Source organism: Apium graveolens, chromosome 11 (genome assembly GCF_009905375.1).
Source record: "Apium graveolens cultivar Ventura chromosome 11, ASM990537v1, whole genome shotgun sequence".
NCBI classification, from domain to species: Eukaryota; Viridiplantae; Streptophyta; class Magnoliopsida; order Apiales; family Apiaceae; genus Apium; species Apium graveolens.
Window position 1 is genome coordinate 144,598,263 of NC_133657.1, and position 20,784 is coordinate 144,619,046.

At 35.0% G+C, this 20,784-nt stretch overlaps 1 protein-coding gene and 1 long non-coding RNA gene across 7 annotated transcripts; one reads left to right on the forward strand and one right to left on the reverse strand.

Annotated features, from left to right (window-relative positions):
- Positions 1–3,366: 3,366 nt before the first annotated feature.
- Positions 3,367–3,864, reverse strand: LOC141695984 (uncharacterized). Its single transcript, XM_074500183.1, has 2 exons — positions 3,787–3,864; positions 3,367–3,693 (listed from the first exon to the last, which is right to left on the reverse strand). Exons 1-2 carry the CDS (start codon positions 3,862–3,864, stop codon positions 3,367–3,369), a joined length of 405 nt encoding a protein of 134 aa, XP_074356284.1.
- A 209-nt stretch (positions 3,865–4,073) lies between these two features.
- Positions 4,074–8,224, forward strand: LOC141695168 (uncharacterized). Of its 6 annotated transcripts, XR_012564325.1 has the most exons (7): positions 4,109–4,206; positions 4,285–4,322; positions 4,431–4,505; positions 6,033–6,085; positions 7,022–7,128; positions 7,825–7,878; positions 7,975–8,224. It is a non-coding gene; the product is annotated as an uncharacterized LOC141695168 (long non-coding RNA). The 6 variants fall into 6 exon arrangements; XR_012564322.1 differs by having other exon boundaries at positions 4,074–4,206; positions 4,285–4,505; XR_012564324.1 differs by lacking the exon at positions 4,285–4,322 and having other exon boundaries at positions 4,080–4,217.
- Positions 8,225–20,784: the final 12,560 nt, after the last annotated feature.

The following is a 20,784-nucleotide window of genomic DNA, read 5'->3' on the forward strand; positions in this document are numbered from 1 at the left end:
TGGCCAATTCTGGCTCCGAAACAATTTTATACTAATTATCGAGCCTTGGAAATAATTTAGAATAATATTTTAAAGCTCGAAACTATTTTTCGGAAATTTTAAATCATTTTTAAGTAATTATATCTAATTAAATAATTAATTAAAATCAATTAATCAATTAATTTCCAAATTAATTGACCAATTAATCGATTAAAAATTAACTGAAATTAATTAACTAATTAATTCAGATTTATTTCTGAATTAAAAATAATTTTCGGAATTAAAATACTAATTTTAGAATTTTCAGAAATTAAAAACGATTTTTTATAATAAAAATAAATAGGAAATATGTTTTTTACACATTTTTAAAACAGGATTCCAATTTTTGCAAAGTCTGAAAACCTGGGGGACCAAACTTCATCGTTTTCAAAAGTACAGGGACCAAACTGCAATTTTGCAGTTCCAGTCGCCGGAAAAGTCGGGGGTGGCCGGAGAATTCACCTCCGGCATCCTCCCGCCACCATCACCTCCAGAATTAAACTACACAACACCAGGAACCTATATCTGCAATCAAAATTCATCAATAACCCCAGACTTGGCCGAAATTTGATCAAGAAACTCGCCGGTTTCCGGCTGGTTCGACGTAAACTTCAAAACACAACTCCCTTCTCTACAGACCTCGTTGATTCATGAAACTTGTACGACTAGATTGCAAATTTCACAGAGAATACAATACACTATACCAAAACATCAATCTATTTCAGAATAAGAAACCCCCAAATTTCAATTAAGAACATTCATACGGGTTATAAACCCTAATTTTAAAATTCGAAAATCAAACTCAAATTTGAACATGTTATTGAACTCCAAATCAGACGTATAATATATCAAAATTATCAGGAAAACAAGCTCTACAACATGCAATCATCAAATCATACAAACAATCATCCGAACAAAAATTCATATTTTTAATAAATTTAATTCGAAAATAAATAAATTTCCGGAAAATAAACCTTTGATTCTGCAGTGAAACAAAGCTCAGAATCTGATAGAACACTTTAAATCCTTCGTTTTGGTTACTCAAGCTTTGAAAACAGAGATCGGTAACGCCTTCGTTTTGCTGTTTGATTCTTAGAACAGTTTTTGTAATTAGGGTTTTTCTCTGAAAATTATAGAATTAACTATCTGCAAATGATTTTGATACGAAATAAAATACGGAAAAAGGCTATTTATAATTACGGAAAATTAGTATCCCGTTGGATCATTCCGGATATAAAACGGTACGTTAATTTATAAAAACTGATCCAAACGGTATCGGTTTTCGGGATAATAATCCAAATCAGTACAATTTGTACTGCGGTCTTGGTCTCAGCGCCGGGTTACACGTACTACGAAGTGATAATTGGGATAGTTTAATAAAAAGCTCCCGTTTATCGAAAATACGGGTTTTGTTGATTTACCGAAACGAATATTGTATCGAAAATGTTGCGCCGGGACCCGCGCAGAACAAACCGTACGCCGGATCGAAAAAGTCGAAACATGGAATATGCTCGGAATATTACAATTAGGTTAGGAAGGAGTTCTCGAAAGAGTTTCGGGTTCCAAAAACTTAACAACGGATGACGTCGATTGGTTCCCATTTTTATAAAATAGATTTTAAATACTCGGAAAAAGATTTTATAAATTTCATATGATCCTTATAAATCCTTAAATCAACATAAAATTAATTAGGAAGATATGACAATTATCTATGTTTTATTTTGGACATATAAAAATTAAAATACTCAATTAATATTATTTTTGAATATCCAAGTACAGATAACATTTAACAATTAACTCATAGAATAGATACTGAACACACATAATAAGTATTTAATAGCAAAATAATTACACGATATATCCCGGATAATACAGCCCAGGTGTTCTGTACTAAGTTCATACATTCCAATTCTCGAACCCAAATATTTTCGAATCTAAATCGTCGAACTTTTGGTACATACACTTGCCTATTTAACTGAGGGAACAGAGGCAAGTGATCCGAAGTAGATACCTCTATAACTTGAACCTCTGCATTCGGGAAGAGTTGTCTCCATTGTTGATTAGCAAGGCCTCTGTCTAAACGTTCCTGAATCCAAATAGATGTTCCCCGAGGCTTTTCCCACGTGTATTGACAACCAGAAATCCAAGATCTTCAAGTCCACATTCTGTTATCGTTGTATGAAAGCCTTCCAACAGATATCTCGGATGTGGTCTTCCTCCAACCTTCTCAAATTCAAACACCATATCACTAAAATCTCATAGTATACACCAGGGGAAAGTCGATCTCGATGCAAGTTCACGAATCAAACACCATGATTCCTGACGTCTGTATCTTTCCGGGCATCCGTAAAATCCTGTATATCTCCATCTACCCAGCTGATCACACACAACTTCGAAATCTATATAGTGGTTACAACTGCCTTTGATTTCTACCGCCCCTGCATTTTTCCATAGAAGTGCCAAACCTCCTCCGTGTCCTTGTGCATCAACAGTAAAAGAACCAGCAAAATGAATTTTTTTACAGAGCTTTTTGATTTTATTTTCCTTGACTAATGTTTCTGATAAAAATACTAAACTAGGTCTATGCTTTTGGACAAGTTCCTTGAAAAATGAACTGCTCGTGGTTTACCCATACCACGACAGTTCCACTCCATCAGACTCATAATCTCAGGCGAGCCTGGTTTCCAGAGCCCGCCCCATTCAAGTTTTTTGGAACACTTTCTCCACTTTGGTTTAATTGGTCCAGCCCAACTGTTTGCATATTATGTGGCCCATTTTTCTGCAATATTGTATCTTTATCTGTACGCCTTCTTTTTGGTTCAAAAACGTAATTTTCTCCCCCATTGACTCCTCCCCCCATATTATCCTCATTTGAAATTTGCCCGCCAATATCTTTCAATTCCTGATTTCTTTCTATGACTGTGATTATCCCATTATCCTCCTGATTTTCAGCAACAGAATCTCCCTCCTCCCTGAATTTCGCTGCAGTCTTCCCGGTCTCTCCTTCGTCAACCTGTGATTTTGACTTTACTCCAGTTTCATGGAAGTTGCTTCTCCCTTCCCCATTCCGTAGCCATCTCGCACCAACTCCAGTACCATTCCTTGCATTCTTATTTGGTGCACGTAGCCACGTTCCGTACGCCCTTGGTAGGTCTTTATCCGGATTTGCGTACACCACATTACAGTCCTCTCTGAGTGTCCAATTCTTCCGCATACGAAGCAGAATGTGCTAAGTCTTTCGTATTTAAAATTAATCCAACTCCATTCTCCACCCTCCCATTTAATCTTCATCCGTCTTTTAAGAGGTTTGGTAACATCTAACCGAACCCTGATGCGATAATATGCCTTTCATACTCCATTGAGGTTCGTCGTATCAGACTTCACAAAACTACCAATATAATTAGCAATACTTTGAAATATGGACTCCGAAACAAAACCATTAGGAACATCATATACCTGGACCCATATATCAACTTTGTTCAGTGGTACCGCTTTTGGATCTTCAACTCTTGCTATCTGCTTATACACTAACATTCCTTGTTCGAAAGAGCATGGGCCTCCCTCAACCACTTTCTGCACATCCAGGGGGTGATAAAACACAAAAGAATACCGCATATCTCCTAAATCATGAATTTTCACGCCCTCTTTTGGACGCCATATTGATGATAAAACATTCTACATAGCCATGAAATTGATATTTGTGTCTGTAAGGAATCGCCCAATCAACACATAAGCTTCTTTTTCTTGTATAATTTCAGCATTTTTCACAATCATCCCCTCTTCTTCCTCATCCTCAATTATTAACTTTGCATATAGATCAGTTAATGAATCTTGCTGATTTGCCATGGATTGTAAGTATAACTTTCTGAGTGAAAAGATTAACGGAGAAAAGTCTCACGTGAAAAGAGAAAGAAAACTCTCATGCAGAGAGAAAATTACCTCTCATTTAGAGAGAAAAACTGATCAAGCTGTCTATAAATGTTTACATTTCACTTTAATAAATAATCAGTTAATTTATAAATAAAATATAAAATAAAATTGTAGTTCCAGAGAGGTGAAAATGTCTGGGCGGCAGTTTTCCCCCTAATTAAAAATACAGTAGACCGTAAAACACACAAATACACAAACAGCTACACATCTCTCTTTCTCTCTCGACCCCACTCTCTTCCGATTCAAACGTGGATTCAAGTATGGATTAGGTACTTGAATATACAAACACACATTTTCTTGGATTTAGTTACTAACACATCGATTTTTCTCTTGCAGGTAATTAGGATTCTTAGATTTGGGGCTTCTTCGATTAAGTGATAATGCATCTTGCATTTTCAATCAAGATTTTCAATTTTTACTCTTGCATTTAGTTGTATATCTTGTATAAACTATTTCAGTAATAGTTTATATTTCTATTTCAGGGGATTGAAGTTTTTGAGGGGATTAAAAAGTTTCAGGGGATTGAAGTCTTTCAGGGATTTAAAGCTTTCATTAAGGTAAAAATATTTCACTAGGTTTATGCATTTATATGTTTATGTGTTAGTTTTTCTTTGTATTTGTTCGATTGGGTTTATTGTGTGAATGTAATTTTGTATCTGGCTTGCTTGCTTTCTTCTTCCTGTTTTTTCTAAATTATAGTTTACCTTATTCTAGTGCCTTACTATTGCTTGTTCCACTACTTTGATCATTATTCTCTTCTATCTTTTTGATATATTATTCAATCACCACGCTAATTATAATGTCCGCATAGATTAAATGGATTTTGGGATATTAATTTCTTCTTCTATTAGATGATTGCTCTAAAAGTTGTAACTTTTGGAGAAACATATTATTGTTTCTCTGGTGAACTTCTATTAGGAGTGTCCTGTTGAAAATTGGAAATCATTTTCATCAGGCCAGGTTTGTCCCTGTTTCTTTGGTGAATTTCTGGTTGAGCTCACGTTATTCTAATCTCACCCAATGCTTTTCAGTACAGTACTAATAGTAATAATTGTTCAATATCATTAATGCTAGTGTTATATTTTGTACGATTCTGTTAAAAGTGATTTAAAAATCATTTTAAATAAGGGCACATGTTCAGGTAAAGAAAGTGGTAGAAGTTTAAGTGCTATACAACTTAAGAAGGGGAAAATACCAGCAATCATAGTCATAGTTACGTAAATTTCAGATGGTAGAATATAAAGCATTATTAAAAGGTAGGAACAGCTTAATTCTGCCATGATTGTTAATTGGTTTTAAGAGAGTGGATAATTGTATGTTTCCTATAGCAAGTCCTTGCATTGTTGTTTATGATAATATCTAGTGTCCACCCAAAATGCTTTTGAACATTAGTTTCTCATTTTATTTGAGATAAATGTATGTCAAAGTAAGAGTTTGGGTATTCAGTCCTGATACCGGAACTCCCTTTAATATTTAGGAATTCTTTTCTTTTAGTATGTCTGAAGTTAAAGTTTTGATAAATGTTGCTAAATATCGATTGTTAGGATTTAGTTTACCAGTTTATCTTGTCGCTCTCTTTTCAGTGTCCCATAACTGTGTGGGAAGCACCAAAAGCCTACAATCTTGTTTATCTTTGCTTGACCCACAAATTATATATTTTGGTCCGTGTCTTTGATTACTCTTCTACCAGGCCAACGTTTTCTGCTATATGCAGTAGTTTGTAGACATTTTCTACTCTATTATTACTTATTAGTACGATAACCATGAGATAGTACATAACTTTATTGTTATTTCCGAATGGTTTCATTGCTGTCAGGCAGTTGTGTTTTTATTATTATTGGAACAACATTTGAGAGAATCGTGGTCTGTTGCTTTACAGAACGCTACTAATTATGGGATTCGCTTCATACTTGATGGTTCCATGCTTCTTAATTCTAAGAGATCTGTAATTTATTTAATACCAGAAATTCACCAAGGAAACAATAATGTGTTTAAAAGTATGGTTTCCTCTAAGGTTATTAATTTCCTTAGATGATTGCAGTGTAATGGTTATTTTAACTCATTATGATCTGATTAACTTGCAGATATTTGTTCTCTTCGAGCTGATGTTGAGAGGTTGGCCTTTTCTGTTATTTGGGTAAGTGTCCCTCTATTCCCTCAAGTGAGTAAGATTCTTAAGCAGCTGTATATCAAAATTTCATCTCGGAAATGGGTTATATTTGATATCTAGGTATTGAAGTAGTTTGCTTTTTGATCTCTAAAGGGTGTGCATACCGCAAGATCTGATGAGTTCTTGTTTCTGATGACGTAAATGAAGCCTTATATAATGCACCATTTAGCCCTTGGACACCCACACACACGCATATATTCTTGCTTTTTGATCTCTAAAGGGCGTGCATTCGGCAAGATCTGATGAGTTCTTATTTCTGATGACGTAAATGAAGCCTTATATATTGCACCATTTAGCCCTTGGACACACACAGACACACACACACACACACCCATATTTCCCTTTGTAACCAATGGGCAACTTGAAACCTTAGCCATTTCATATATATTCTTGTTGTTTGTAACCAATGGCCAACTTGAAACCTCTTGGCATTTTTTGTCTCGAACTATAATTGTTTTTAAGAAGCATCAATGCTTTCCTAAAAATAAAAGCCTCTATTTATGGTATTCTCCTAGAAATGCTAGCACACCCAGTCACCGCTTTTACGTGCATTGACTTGAGTAATATGTAAAAAAATAAATTGCCTCGTCATCAAAGTATTTGTCCACTTAAATGATATATATATCAAGTACAAAATATAATTGTATGTCCCTTGTTCATTAAATTATGGCTAAGACCATTATATTTGGGACCAAATACAGTATGGGAGTGTGAGCGGTAGTTAATGTAATTAAATGCGGGAGTAAAGTTCAATCATTGACATTGTGCATGCCTGGCTGATTTTTTCTACAGCATGCCAATTTATGTTTGTAATAGGAGTTATGTGCATATCTCAGAGCCTCTGAATACTCCAGTTTTGATAGTTGGCTGAACGTGCTTGATTTATTTTCTAAATTATCTCAGGAATTGACATCTGAAGCCAAAATTATTTCTACAAGATTTACAAAAAGTGTAATCAAGTCATGTGCAACATTGTCTTATGTGCAAGCGCAAGCAAGGATGGATGACAGGTGCTCCCTCTTTAATGTTCTCTAATTAAACGTCCATCAGGTTTGTTACTGAATTGGATCTCAGACTTTATTATATTTATCCAACTAATTTTTTTAGTGCCTCTAGATCTTTGTGTCACAATATTTTGGGTGCCTTATACCTCTGTTATTTTAATTTCTAGGACCAAAATATCGCATCTTGGACATTTTTCTCATATACAAAATTCTTTAAATTATCACAATTTTAATTACTAGTAGTGGTTCTAGATTGGATGCCTAGGAATTAAACTTCAATGTTTCTTTATCCTGACGTGACTTTTACAAATAATGGAGCTGTTTATTTAAAAATGAAGTGTGGATAGAATTCTTTCATCAACTTCTTTCATAATAGCTACTTAGAACTATATTTTTTAAGTTATATTATCATCTGCAATTTTCTGTTGGAATGAGTTTGCTGTTTTTTATTGGCATACACGGGATAGCTAACCTATAGTAAATTATATTGTTAGCGTTGCTGGGTTGTGGTGAGCAATCCAGGTCTATCCACCCTTATTAATTATTTAGAATAATTGTGTATGTTTCTAAAAATCATGACTTTGCTGGAATAAGTACATTTTTAAGTATGTAAATACCCTACTAAGAAATCTTCAATATTAAACAGTCTGATTTTTAATTAATTAAGCTGCATTGTTACTAATGGTGGTAGTAATTTTATAGGGGCTTGGTTTTCATCAAAAAGCAAATACATGTTTGGAAAAGTTTTCTATGCAGGTACAAGTAAATCAATATATCTGTTAACGATTCTCATACAAAATATTTCTCATAATTTTTTATATCACACTATCGGAAAACTATATATTCTCGTAGGTTCTTCAACGCCTTGTGAGTGAAGTCTTAGCTGAAGCTTATAGTCTGCTCGTCTGATGCATTGCTCAGGAGTTTTTAACATGTATGTTCATTCAAGAATTGATGTATTTAACTTCACAAAATATAATTTATTAGTTTGGTAATGTTTGTATTAGGATTGTTGTTTAACAGAGCATATTTGCTACACGAATTGTTGTCTAAACAGAGGATGTATCTCAAATCTTATAAAATTAACTTTTGCATTTTCTTATCATGGTATAATTTTTTTATATATTGTGTTACATTAATGAAACCTACTATTGCACAATAAAAATACACCACTGTTACATTACACAAGCAGAGTATTACATTAGACTATGTGGGGACCATATGGGACCCACGTAAAATAATTTCAACCTAATGTAACATTTATAATTTGTTACAATTGGCAATGCAGGGTTACATTATGGGCCTATTGTAATACTTTTCTTCATGTTATAATTGATAGCTAAAGTGTTACAATAGCGGGGCTGATGTAATACTCGTAAGTGCAACGCCTCCTATGTAATACTCGCAAGTGCAACGGATCCTAGTTTTATAATAGACCTATTGTAATAATAGATCTATTGTAATGCTTTTTGGACCTATTGTAACAGTAGAAAGGTACTGCATCAGGCCACTTATAGCGTAGTATTTGTTAGTAAAGTAAAATAGCCCATACGTCCAATACGTTGTTTTATAGAAAAAGCCAGGGGCTTTCAGATGCTGTGTGTAATCAAATTAGTGTCCATACAAACAAAATTGGGAAAAAAAATACCAAAAATATACCACTTTTCAGTTTCAAGTGTTCAGAATACTCACTGGTGGGACTAACTGTCCAAAATATTGATAAATTATGCATAAATTTTACAAAAAGTACATATTTTCAACATGCGTATTCACTGTCTACAGTAACAGAAATATGTATGTTGGAAATGCGTATCCCCTGTACTGTAGCAGTAAATACGCATGTCTAAAACGTGTATTTTTTGTAAAATTTTAAAATTTTGAATATGCATGTTATGCATGCGTAATTCGTGGGTATTTTGGGCACTCCCTCCCTACTGCCAAATGGTATTTTGGGCACTAATGGTGGGTATTTGGATTTTTCACTTAAATTTGGGAAATTGTCGAAGATTTTACAATTTTATATTTATTTTAAAGTATGGTTTTTTCTTAATTATTGAAAATACCATTTACAATCTTTACAATGCAAAATATATATATAAAAAATCTATATTTTAAGTTATATTTTTGTTGTTGAACTTATTTATGACGTTGCAATGTGAATCAACCTTAAAAATCAATTTTTTTTAAAAAAAGTTTAAATCATATTTTAGTTTGCAAAATTGAATCTTTTAAAATGAAATTAAACAGTTAAATTTTTTAAATTAATTCTATATAAAATCATATTTTTAGAATTTTTTTTGTATCTAAAGTTAAATTGTTTGGCGGAGTTGTGTCGAGAGATTCTATTTGTTGTTTAAGTTAACTTTTCCATTCAAAAGAACAAAACTATTGAATTTTTATAGTTTTTAGACGCCCCTTTAGAGATAGGGGCGAGCAAAAGAGCGTGTTATAAACATGTTTTTGCTGGTTCCGAGTTCTCATAAACCAATATTGTGACGCCCTCAAACTTGGAATTAGGATTGAGCACCCATAACACTAACATACTAATATAATACAGCATTAGAAATTTAATAAATTTCGAAAGCTACAAGGATCTAAACAGGATAAAATATGAGACAAGATTACAACTACTTATCAAATTATTATAAATATAACCCTTATTATAAATAAATCCAAAATATATACGATTTCGACTTGGAATCAGCAGATAACCCAAAAGTATCTGATCCAGCTATTACAATTTTCATCAACTATCATCGCTTTCTTACGAGTGGTGCGCCGAAGTCTGGCCATCTTATTCCTTAACTACCATGGTTAGATCAACATAAATAAATGAGCAAAAATGCTCAGCGAGTAACTATTTAAACAGTTCTAAATATCAAGACGATGGAGACATTCTTATTCTCAATAAACTAGGTGGAAGTATCTTAACAATATCTGTTAGGTCACACACAATGTAGAGGGGGTGAATACAGTGTATAATACAATCAAATCGAACTCTAATATCTTAAGTAACAGAAAACAAACTTTATTGAAACAATAAACTCTGTTACAATATGGAAATGTTACCTCTCAGTGATGAACAAATATCACGAGAGCTGCTAGGGTTACAATAGATAATCTTCTCAAAATATGATAACACTTATAGTGTAAACCCTATGTCTGTGTTTATATACTACACAGCTACAAGATAATCGCTAATTGATATGGAATATAATTCTGCTTCCTAAAATATATCAATCAGATATCTTTTCTTCCAAGTATTCCATTCTTCACGGAACTCCTTCTTCATGCATATCTCTTCTTATGTTTATCTCGATCTTCTTTCCTTCAATCAGCTACTGTCCTTATCTGAACATCCTTCAGCACTTAAGTTCTGATATCTAACTTCTGATGATTATCTCCTGATAATATAAGTACTGATATCCTTAAGTCCTGACTTCCAGTATAAGTACTGATTAATGGTTAAGTACTGACTTGTCCTGTTAAGTAAGATCTAAAATCTAAACATAAATCATATTAGCCATGACATTATCAAATATATCTAACAATCTCCCCCAACTTGTAAATTAACATAATATACAAGTTTAACAGATATTTGATGATGTCAAAAACATTAAGTACAAATGCATGAGAATTAAAATAGATAACTACAACTTACAGTCCTTAAAGCTTTACCAATATTTAACTTCTGATAACAACTTCAGTCTGTACAAATATCAGAATTTAAGCAGTTGTAGATCTTTGACTTGGCTTCATTATCTGATCTCTCTGATGTCAGGAGTTGTTCTGAGATAGTTCTTCAACAAACATCTCTCAACATATCTAAGTTCATCAATCATTCTCCTTTTGGCATCTTTAAGCTCTGCAGTATCTTCACCAATTTGAAAGATTGCAGCTCTGAGATCGTTGATCTTTGCTTTTCTTATATCCTGATCCAGTCTGATCAAATAAGCTTTATCAGACTCAAGATTGAATTCCACAGCCCTGTACCCTAGAAAGGTAGTTATAATTTGAGCAGAATTGGGCTTCATTTCAACTATATCACCCTTGTGATCTCTGTACTTTGGAACGTATGTGCTGTCAAACTTAACAGAATAAAGCCTTTTCTGTTTCTGAATCTGATCCTTCAAATAGTTTGCAGCAGTCCCTGTCAATCTGTCATCCACTTGAAGTAAGAATAGTACATGCTCCAATTCTTCAAAATACTTCAACGGAATGGCATTTTGCCTTATATGATAAACCCTACCATCTGTCATGAAATACAACAAGATGTATTCTTTCAAGTAGGTATGGTAAACCATTTGTACAGATTCCAGTTGATTCAATCTCTCAGGAGTTGCTCCAATACCTGGTTCACTCAAGGAAGTTGGATCATTGGTAGTGTTCTGTATTCTCCTTTCATCAGCACTTCCCAATCCAGTTTTATCTCTTGCTTCCTTTCCAGTAACTACTCTAGCTTCAAAACCACTTGCAGCAGTCTTCAAAGGTTGAGTCTGTTTTGCTTTAGTGAATCCTGGTAGGAGTGTCTTTGGTCTATCTTCTGATATCAAGTTAACTTGAGCTATGTCAGAGGTTACTTGCTTCTTCTGGATATCAGAACTTACAATTTCTTGACTCTGAACAACTTGAGCCATGTCAGAGGTTGTTTTAAGAACTTTTCTTGAAGTCAGAGCAAGATCATCTTTTTCATCAGTAATTTCTTCATCCTCAGGAGGTACATAAACCTTGATAGGTTCACCAACCTTTTCTTTACCCTTGGATCTTGGATCTATCTGCGGTTGTGATTTATCCAATGTTGCTTCAGTATGTGTCCTTTCTTTGATCACAATGCCTTTGAGTTTTGGAAGTGGCTTTTTACCAGAAGCTTCAGATTTAGATGCAACTTTCTCTGATTTAAGTCTGGCTTCTTCTTCCATTAAACTCTCCAAGTCTATTCCTGGATTTTCCTGAAAAAATAATTGTCTTGACATTTTCTCATTAAGATCTAAGAGTTCATCAGAACTTATCCTTTTACCAGTAGCAGAACTTATTCTTTTCCCAGTATCAGAACTTGTCCTGTGACTAGCTTGTCTTGATGTGAATCCTCTACCTTGATTATGACCTCTACCCATTCCAGAGCTTCCTCGATCATCTTTTCCATCATCCTTACCTTTCAGTGTCTTGTCAGTCTTGCATTTGGACTTAATTACTTTCTCCCCCTTTTTGGCATCAGCAGGTAATAGAAGAGAGACAAGCAATTCCACTGAAGATTGGATTTCATTAAGTTGTGATTGCTGAGAAGCTTGATTTTTTAGAATATCATCAATCTGAGCTTGTTGATTATCTTGAGTCTTCTCAATATAAGCAATCCTGTCAAAGGTAGGTTGGAAGAACTTTTTCTTATCAATCTTGTGAACTTGTTCTTACTTCATTAGTTCTTCCCTTAAGAGATGTAACTCTGCATGAGTATTTGAATGAAGACCTTGTAAATGTTTAGTACTCAATGCAGTGACTCTAAGCTGTGTTTTGAAATCATCAGTATTTAACATCTCATCAGCTTTTGTCAATTGCTCGGCCAGATTCTGTGCAGTTGGAACACAGGTGACTGAGTTCCATTCCTTAGTCCACTCCTGTGCTGCAGTAGTTTCACTCCAAGGCACTGGTGCTTCTCTGGTAACAAACTTCTTAACAAATTCAGACTTAAGAGTAGTTTGTTGAGGAGCATGTCCTGAAGGACCTGCTGCATCAGCATCTGCATTTGTAGCAGCATCACCAGTATCTCCAGCATTTGCAGCATCAGAACTTACAGAATCAGTATCTTCTGATAAAACAACAGTGTGAGTAGCAATGGAGGCTTCAACATCCTCTAGTTGCTGATCTGGTTCTAAGTTCTGATCAACAGCCATATCCTGATGCTCACCTAAAGTCTGAGCATCAACATCTTGATGCAGAGAAGGTGTTGTAGATAACTCTGGAGTTTGAACAGCATCAGTAACAAGTGTTGTTGAAGGATTAGTTGCTGTTGGAGCTTCTAAGAGAATTACTTCAGGCACAACCAAGTTTTGAACATCAATATCAGCACTTGTGCCTGGATCAACAGGAGACACCGATGGTGTGGTAGCCTTTTCAGAAACAGCTTCCTTAGATGGAGTTGATGGAGAAGAAGTGACTGTAGCAAATTCCTTGTCTTGTGAGATCAGAGATTCCTGATCCCCTTCCTTAGTTGCTTCCTCTTCATCATCTGAAACTGGCCTTTTTGCCCTCTGTTTCTTGTATCTCGTTGTTGATTTGGATTCCTTGGGAGTTTCAGGAACTGTCATTCTTCTAAGCATTTTGAGAAGCCTAGATCCCCCAATTCCAGAATCCTTCCGAGAAGTCTTTTTCTCAGCTTCACTTACAACAGGTTCTGAAGAAGGAACCTGGTCCTCAGTATCAGATTCATCTCTCAAGGCAATCTTCCTTTTCTTCTGAAGAGTTTTAGGAACAGTCTTTGTCTTCTTAGATTTAGAAGATGAAGGCTTCACAGTAGGTGTTGAGGGATGAGGTTCTGATGGTTGAACATCAGGAAAAAGTGCAGTGTACTTAACAGGGTCATAGGTGATTAAGACTTGTTTGACAGATAAAGGTATTAAGAGGGGTCTTAACACAGCCTTCTTATTATCAGTAGATAATAAGTCAGTGAAAGCTCTTTTAGCAATTCTGAAGGATGGAATTAAATCACCAAAATTTTGGGGCTGATTATAACAGAACTTATAAATAAGCTGACAAAATCTGGCAAAATATACAGTATTACGATCTTCTGTCATCATATCCTCAATAAAACCTAAGACATCACTTGCATAATCAAAATCAGTTTGATTTATAAGAGCATACCCGATTTGTTGGCTGAATATGGGAATTGCATCAAAATTTGAGCATTTATTGGCGAAAGCCTTGGTAATGCAGTCAAAGAAGAAACTCCATTTCCTCCTCATGAAAGATCTCTTCAACTTTCCAAGTTTTGCCAATGTTCCCTCATATCCTAGACTGGCCATCATGTTCTGAAGAACTGGTTCGTCAACCGTAGAATAAACACAGTTCTCAGGTATCTGCAGTGCTTGTCGAACCGTAGACAAAGTCACAACATACTCATTTTCCCCTTATGAAAATATAATACTCAGGGACCCTTGAGTACCACCATCATCATATACTCCACTCCTCCAGAACTCCAGTACTTGAACTCCGGAGACTGATTCAGGCTCAGTTAAAGCGTACCCAATATCAGAATAAGTGAGAAAGTCCTGAATGAAATGAAGTTCAGAGGGTGCCTCTGACGTGTTGAGTATAGCAGAGAAGTTATTAGGAACAAACTTTGCTCCATGGAAGATTATGTCCTTGGGTGCCATTAAAATTTGAGAGAAATACGGTTGCCTGTATTGTGTTTGAAAAAATGTCTATATGAAAAATTGTCAGTAGATGAGAAAAGATGAAAGTAAAGAGAGAGAGATAAAAGAGAAAAGTAAATAAAAGATTTGACAATCTTTTCTCTCTGTTACTTATACACAAAAAGTAACCGTTGGGACACCTGTCAGACATGCAGTAATAACGGATAGTTACTGGGTTCGAGAAAACAGTAATCATTACTTACCCACTTGCCTGTTTTCAAGGAAAAACCGTTCCATTTATCCAGATATTCCATTAATCAAGGTGAAACAGTTTTAATTCAAAATTGAAACCGTTCCCACTTATTTAATTAATTTTCACTGCAACATTAATATTCTGAAAAGAAATCAAGTGAAAATGACCAAGATAAATTATATGAGTAAGTACTGATAAAGGAAAATCAGAACTTAAATTAAAACAGAATTTATATGGTCATCAGAATATGAATAATTATCAGGATTTATCAATGCATTACAAAAGAACTTAGAGACGAAATCTTGAAACAAAAACAAATTTCATTAATATATCAAGAGAATACATTTATGAAATTGAAATTACATCAGTACTTATACAAGATTTCCCTAAGCTACTAAACCTAACATCAACAGCCTTAGTCCTAGCTCAAGAAGCAGGGCAAGGCTGATGATGAAGAAAAATAGGAAGAAGAAAATAAATCATTTCTTCTTCCTACTCTCGACAAACAGAATGGCGAGTCGGATGATTCGCTCTTGCTGGCGGAGAGCTTCCAGCCTTTCATCCTCCAATCGCTCCAGATGGCGATGGTAATCCATATAGAAGAACAGGAGGTGGGTCAGTATCTCCTGTGGGACAGAGTCCCATATCTCCTCAGGAATGGCCGTGACGTGCCATTCCTGCTGCCAATTAGCACAGCTTAGCTCCATATTAAATGTTTGGTAATTCAAAAACATGTTATATCTGACCATTGTGTTTTTGAAAGAAAAAGTATGAAGGTAAGTTTGTGAGAAAGAATTTGATGGGAAAGCTGATGTGTAGTGGTTGCTTATATAGGCAAGTGAATGCCAGGAGACGCAAAAGAATTTAATGCTGACATGTAGAATTAATTCTACTCCGTCTCTCCAGACTTGGAAAAAGAATAACATTCATTGGAAAGAGAAAAGATGGTTTAATGCGCACAAGTAACAAGTAAAAGTAGACTGTTCAAGTACGAATACCATTAACCCTAACCATAGTGACTATTAATCTTCCACTTCAACATATTCTAGTTTGAACCGAGACTGTTATCAAATTTTATCCACAGATAAGTCAAGTAAAGAATTTAGACTGTAATATCAAAACTTAGACTTATATCAGAACTTAAAAGTCATCAGAACATAATTTCTTAACTCGAAAAAGGAATGCTTATCTGAGTAAATCCTCATACAAGTTCTGAGTTATACTCTTCAGAACTTAATCTTCAGAATATGTAACCAGAACTTGTCCTCAGAATTAGTGCAAGGTGACACAATGACTGTTTATCTAAAACAACATAGACCACCACAGTAATTTTCATCATTCAGATGGAGTGATTAGTGTGTGCATCAAGCTAAATATCAGACAAAGAGTAAAGTCTGATTCACTTCAGTACATCTTAGAAATAAGGCATAATTAAAATTTTGCTAAAGAGCTGTCATTATCCTGAAACCTACTGATGAATGAGTTCATGCTTGAGTCCACCTCAACTGTTTTGTGCTAATTTTATGCATCTTTTTAAATTCTATTTTACAGTGGCTTCTCAGTGTAAGTGAGTTACGACTGCTTATCAGAATTTATGCTATTATCAGAGTATTTCTCCAGTAATCATAGAGTGTGAAAAGTCACCAAGAAAATATTTTGCTTTTCTAATGCATATTTACTTAATACCAGCAATGCACTTGGGTCTTCCCTTTCACATTTTTACTCTAGATCTCAAAGGAGTACCTGATTTTATCAGCACTTAGAACATTCAGCAGTTTTACTAGTATCAGAACTTAAGAGATGAGTAGCATTATTCTAATTTGTGACTTAGTAATAAGATATACAGAATAAACTCAACTAAGCTCAATTATCAGAATTTGCTTGTGTCATAAGATTTCCACAGAAATAATTACTTCTTACATGGGATCATTTGTTTATTGAAGACTACTAGGTCAGTATCTAACACAATTATCCTCAAAGGATTGAATGGTTACTTAGACAGACATATCACTTATCAGAGTTTAGAAACATATATCAGACAACAGTCAGTACTTAAAAACATTTATCAATTAATCACAGAATACACAAAGAGATTAAATTCTGTAAATACTGATCATAAAGTCTGATAACACAGAACAAGACTAAGCAGATTTAGAGAAAGAACCTGAAATCATTCCAAGTTCATTTACCAATCTTGTAAAAGTGGCTTCACACAGTGGTTTTATGAAGATATCTGCTAGTTGTTGATCTGTTGGAACAAAGTGCAATTCCACTGTACCTTCATCCACATGTTCCCTTATGAAGTGGTACCTGATGCTGATGTGCTTTGTCATAAAGTGTTGAACTGGATTACCTGTCATAATAATAACACTTTGATTATCACAGTAGATAGGGATTTTGAAATATGTTAACCCATAATCCAGTAACTGATTCTTCATCCAAAGAATCTGTGCACAACAGCTTCCTGCAGCAATATACTCTGCTTCTGCAGTTGATGTGGAAATTGTCTTTTGTTTCTTGCTGAACCAAGAAACCAATCTGCCTCCAAGGAATTGGCAGCTTCCACTTGTGCTTTTTCTGTCAATTTTGCAACCTGCAAAATCTGCATCTGAGTAACCTATTAGTTTAAAATCTGATTCTCTAGGATACCACAATCCCAGATCAGCTGTTCCTTTAAGATACTTAAAAATTCTTTTCACAGCTGTTAAGTGAGGTTCTCTTGGATCTGCTTGAAATCTTGCACAAAGACAGGTAGCATACATGATATCAGGTCTACTAGCAGTTAGATAAAGTAGAGAGCCAATCATACCTCTGTAATCAATAATATCTACTGATTTACCAGTATCCTTATCCAGTTTTGTTGCAGTGGCCATGGGAGTGGATGCACTTGAACAATCTTGCATTCCAAATTTCTTCAGCAAGTTTCTGGTGTACTTAGTTTGACAAATAAAAGTGCCTTCTTCATTCTGTTTGACTTGAAGGCCCGGAAAATAGCTAAGTTCCCCCATCATACTCATCTGATATCTTGACTGCATCAGTTTGGCAAACTTCTTGCAAAGTCTGTCATTTGTGGACCCAAAAATGATATCATCAACATAAATCTGGACCAGAAGTAAGTCCTTTCCATGGTTGAGGTAGAACAGTATTTTGTCTATTGTTCCTCTGTTGAATCCACTTTCCAGAAGAAACTGAGCTAAAGTCTCATACCATGCTCTAGGAGCTTGCTTAAGTCCATAAAGTGCTTTATCAAGCCTGTAGACATAATCTGGATGTTTGGAATCTACAAAGCCTGGAGGTTGTTCAACATATACTTCCTCCTCCAATTCTCCATTGAGAAAAGCACTTTTCACATCCATTTGAAAGACAGTAAACTTTTTGTGAGCAGCATAAGCCAAAAATATCCTTATGGCTTCTAACCTAGCAATTGGTGCAAATGTTTCATCATAATCAATTCCCTCCTGTTGAGAATATCCTTTTGCAACCAGCCTTGCCTTATTCCTTGTAATTATGCCATCACTGTCAGTTTTGTTTCTGAATACCCATTTTGTACCAACAACAGATCTATTCTTTGGTCTTGGCACTAGAGTCCAGACTTTGTTTCTTTAAAATTCATTTAACTCTTCCTGCATTGCTTGCACCCAATCAGCATCTTGAAGAGCTTCTTCCACTTTCTTTGGCTCAGTCTGAGAGAGAAAAGAATTGTAAAGACATTCATTTGAAGTACCTGTTCTAGTTCTGACACCTGCATCAGGATTTCCAATTATCAAATCAGGTGTATGTGATTTTGTCCACTTCCTTGTAGATGGAAGGTTTTCTCTAGAACTGGATGCTCCCCCATGATCCATGCTGTCTTCATTTTCATTTTCTGATGCTCCCCCTGAAACTATGCTCTCTGAATTGGATTCTTCAGTATTTAGATTTTCAGCACTATCAGAACTTGGCTTATCAGAACTTGACGAATCAGAACTTGAAGAGCCAGATGTATGTTCTGATGTTTCTTGAGATGTGGTAAGATCTTGAGTATGCTCCCCCTGCATAGGTGCATCTTCCTTTGACGTAGTCACCACAGTTTCAATAACATCAGAGTTTAATCCATCAGAATTTACAATATCAGGACTTAGATTGTCAGGATTTTCAGTATTAGAATTTGAGTCTTCATTTTCAAATCTCAGCTGATCATGGTCAATGAAATCTTCAAGACCAGTAATCTTCTTGTCATCAAAAGAGACATTGATAGATTCCATGACCACTTTTGTTCTTAAATTATAGACTCTGAAGGCTTTTGTGGAAAGTGGATATCCAACAAAGATTCCTTCATCAGCTTTTAGATCAAACTTGGATAGCTGTTCAGGATGAGTCTTGAGAACAAAACACTTGCATCCAAATACATGAAAGTATTTCAGATTTGGCTTCTTTTTCTTCACCATCTCATATGGTGTTTTTCTATGCTTGTTAATGAGTGTTGCATTTTGAGTAAAACAAGCAGTCTGCACAGCTTCAGCCCAGAAATAGGTTGGAAGCTTTGCTTCTTCAAGCATTGTACGTGCAGCTTAAATGAGAGTTCTATTCTTCCTTTCAACAACTCCATTTTGCTGTGGAGTTCCAGGAGCAGAAAATTCCTGCTTTATTCCATGGTTTTTGCAGAACTCTTCCATTATCAAATTCTTGAACTCAGTGCCATTATCACTCCTTAAGATTTTCACAGAATCTTTGACCAATTTATCCAGATGTTTGACATGATCAATCAAGATAGATGCAGTTTCACTTTTTGTGTGTAAGAAATACACCCATGTGTATCTGGTGAACTCATCCACTATGACCAACGCATATTTCTTCTTTGCAATAGACATGACATTCACTGGACCAAATAGATCAACATGTAGTAGATGATAAGGCTCAAGAATTGATGATTCAGTCTTGCTCTTAAATGAAGATTTTCTTTATTTGGCTTTCTGACAGGAATCACAAAGGCCATCAGGAGCAAATACTGACTTTGGAAGTCCTCTCACAAGATTTTTCTTGACCAGTTCATTTATATTGTTGAAATTTAAATGAGAGAGTTTCTTGTGCCAATTCCAGCTTTCTTCAATTGATGCTCTACTTATCAGACAAATTGCAGAACCATCAGTACTTGTTGAAAGCTTAGCTTCATAAATGTTACCACGCCTGTATCCTTTCAGAACTACTTTGCCTTTAGATTTACTCACAATTTCAAAGTATTCTTCAAAGAAATCAACATGATAACCTCTATCACAGATTTGACTTATACTCAGCAGATTGTGTTTAAGTCCTGAGACCAGAGCTACTTCTTTAATTATGACATTCCCAAGATTGATATTGCCATATCCCAATGTTTTTCCAATGTTGCCATCTCCATAAGAAACACTTGGGCCAGCTTTCTCCACAAAATCTGATAGCAGGGCCTTATTTCCAGTCATATGTCCTGAACATCCATTGTCCAGAACTAGAATATTTTTCCTGTTGCCCTGCAATCATAAAGACCACTAATTATTAGTTTTTAAGGACCCAGACTTGCTTGGATCCTTTGGTCTTATTAAGTTTATTAACATTTGCAGCGGATTTTGCATCAGAGTTTATGTTAACATTTTTCTTATCAGAACTTACACTATCAGACTTTGAATCAGAATTTATACTAGAAGGAACAATGGAAACTTTCTTCAAAGAAGGTTTTATTTGATAATAATCATAGTACAAACTATGATATTCCTTACAAGTATAAATGAAATGCCATAAACTACCACAATGAAAACAAGGATTTTGTGGTTTATATCTAACAGACTGACTCTTAACTCCTAATTTTGAAGGTAAGGAGTTAATATTCTTATTCTTCCTGCAAAAAAAAGCCAGATGGTTAGAACTTCCACAGTTATGACATGTTTTCCTAGGAGCATCAGGAACAGGTTTATAATCATTGCTTTTATTCACACCTTCCTTTCCATTCCTATTTTTCCTAGGTGATTTTACCTTGTTTGCATTCTTAACATCTTTCAGCTTATGCTTAAGCTGCTTCTTTGTCATTAAGCCTATGTTTACTTCAGCTGT

Coding starts and splice junctions, on each gene's coding strand:
- LOC141695984 (XM_074500183.1), bottom strand. CDS start 3,864: ATGGCAAATCAGCAAGATTCATTAACTGATCTATATGCAAAGTTAATA. Junction 3,694..3,786: donor AGGAAGAAGAGGGGATGATT/GTGAAAAATGCT, acceptor ATGGCTATGTAG/AATGTTTTATCATCAATATG.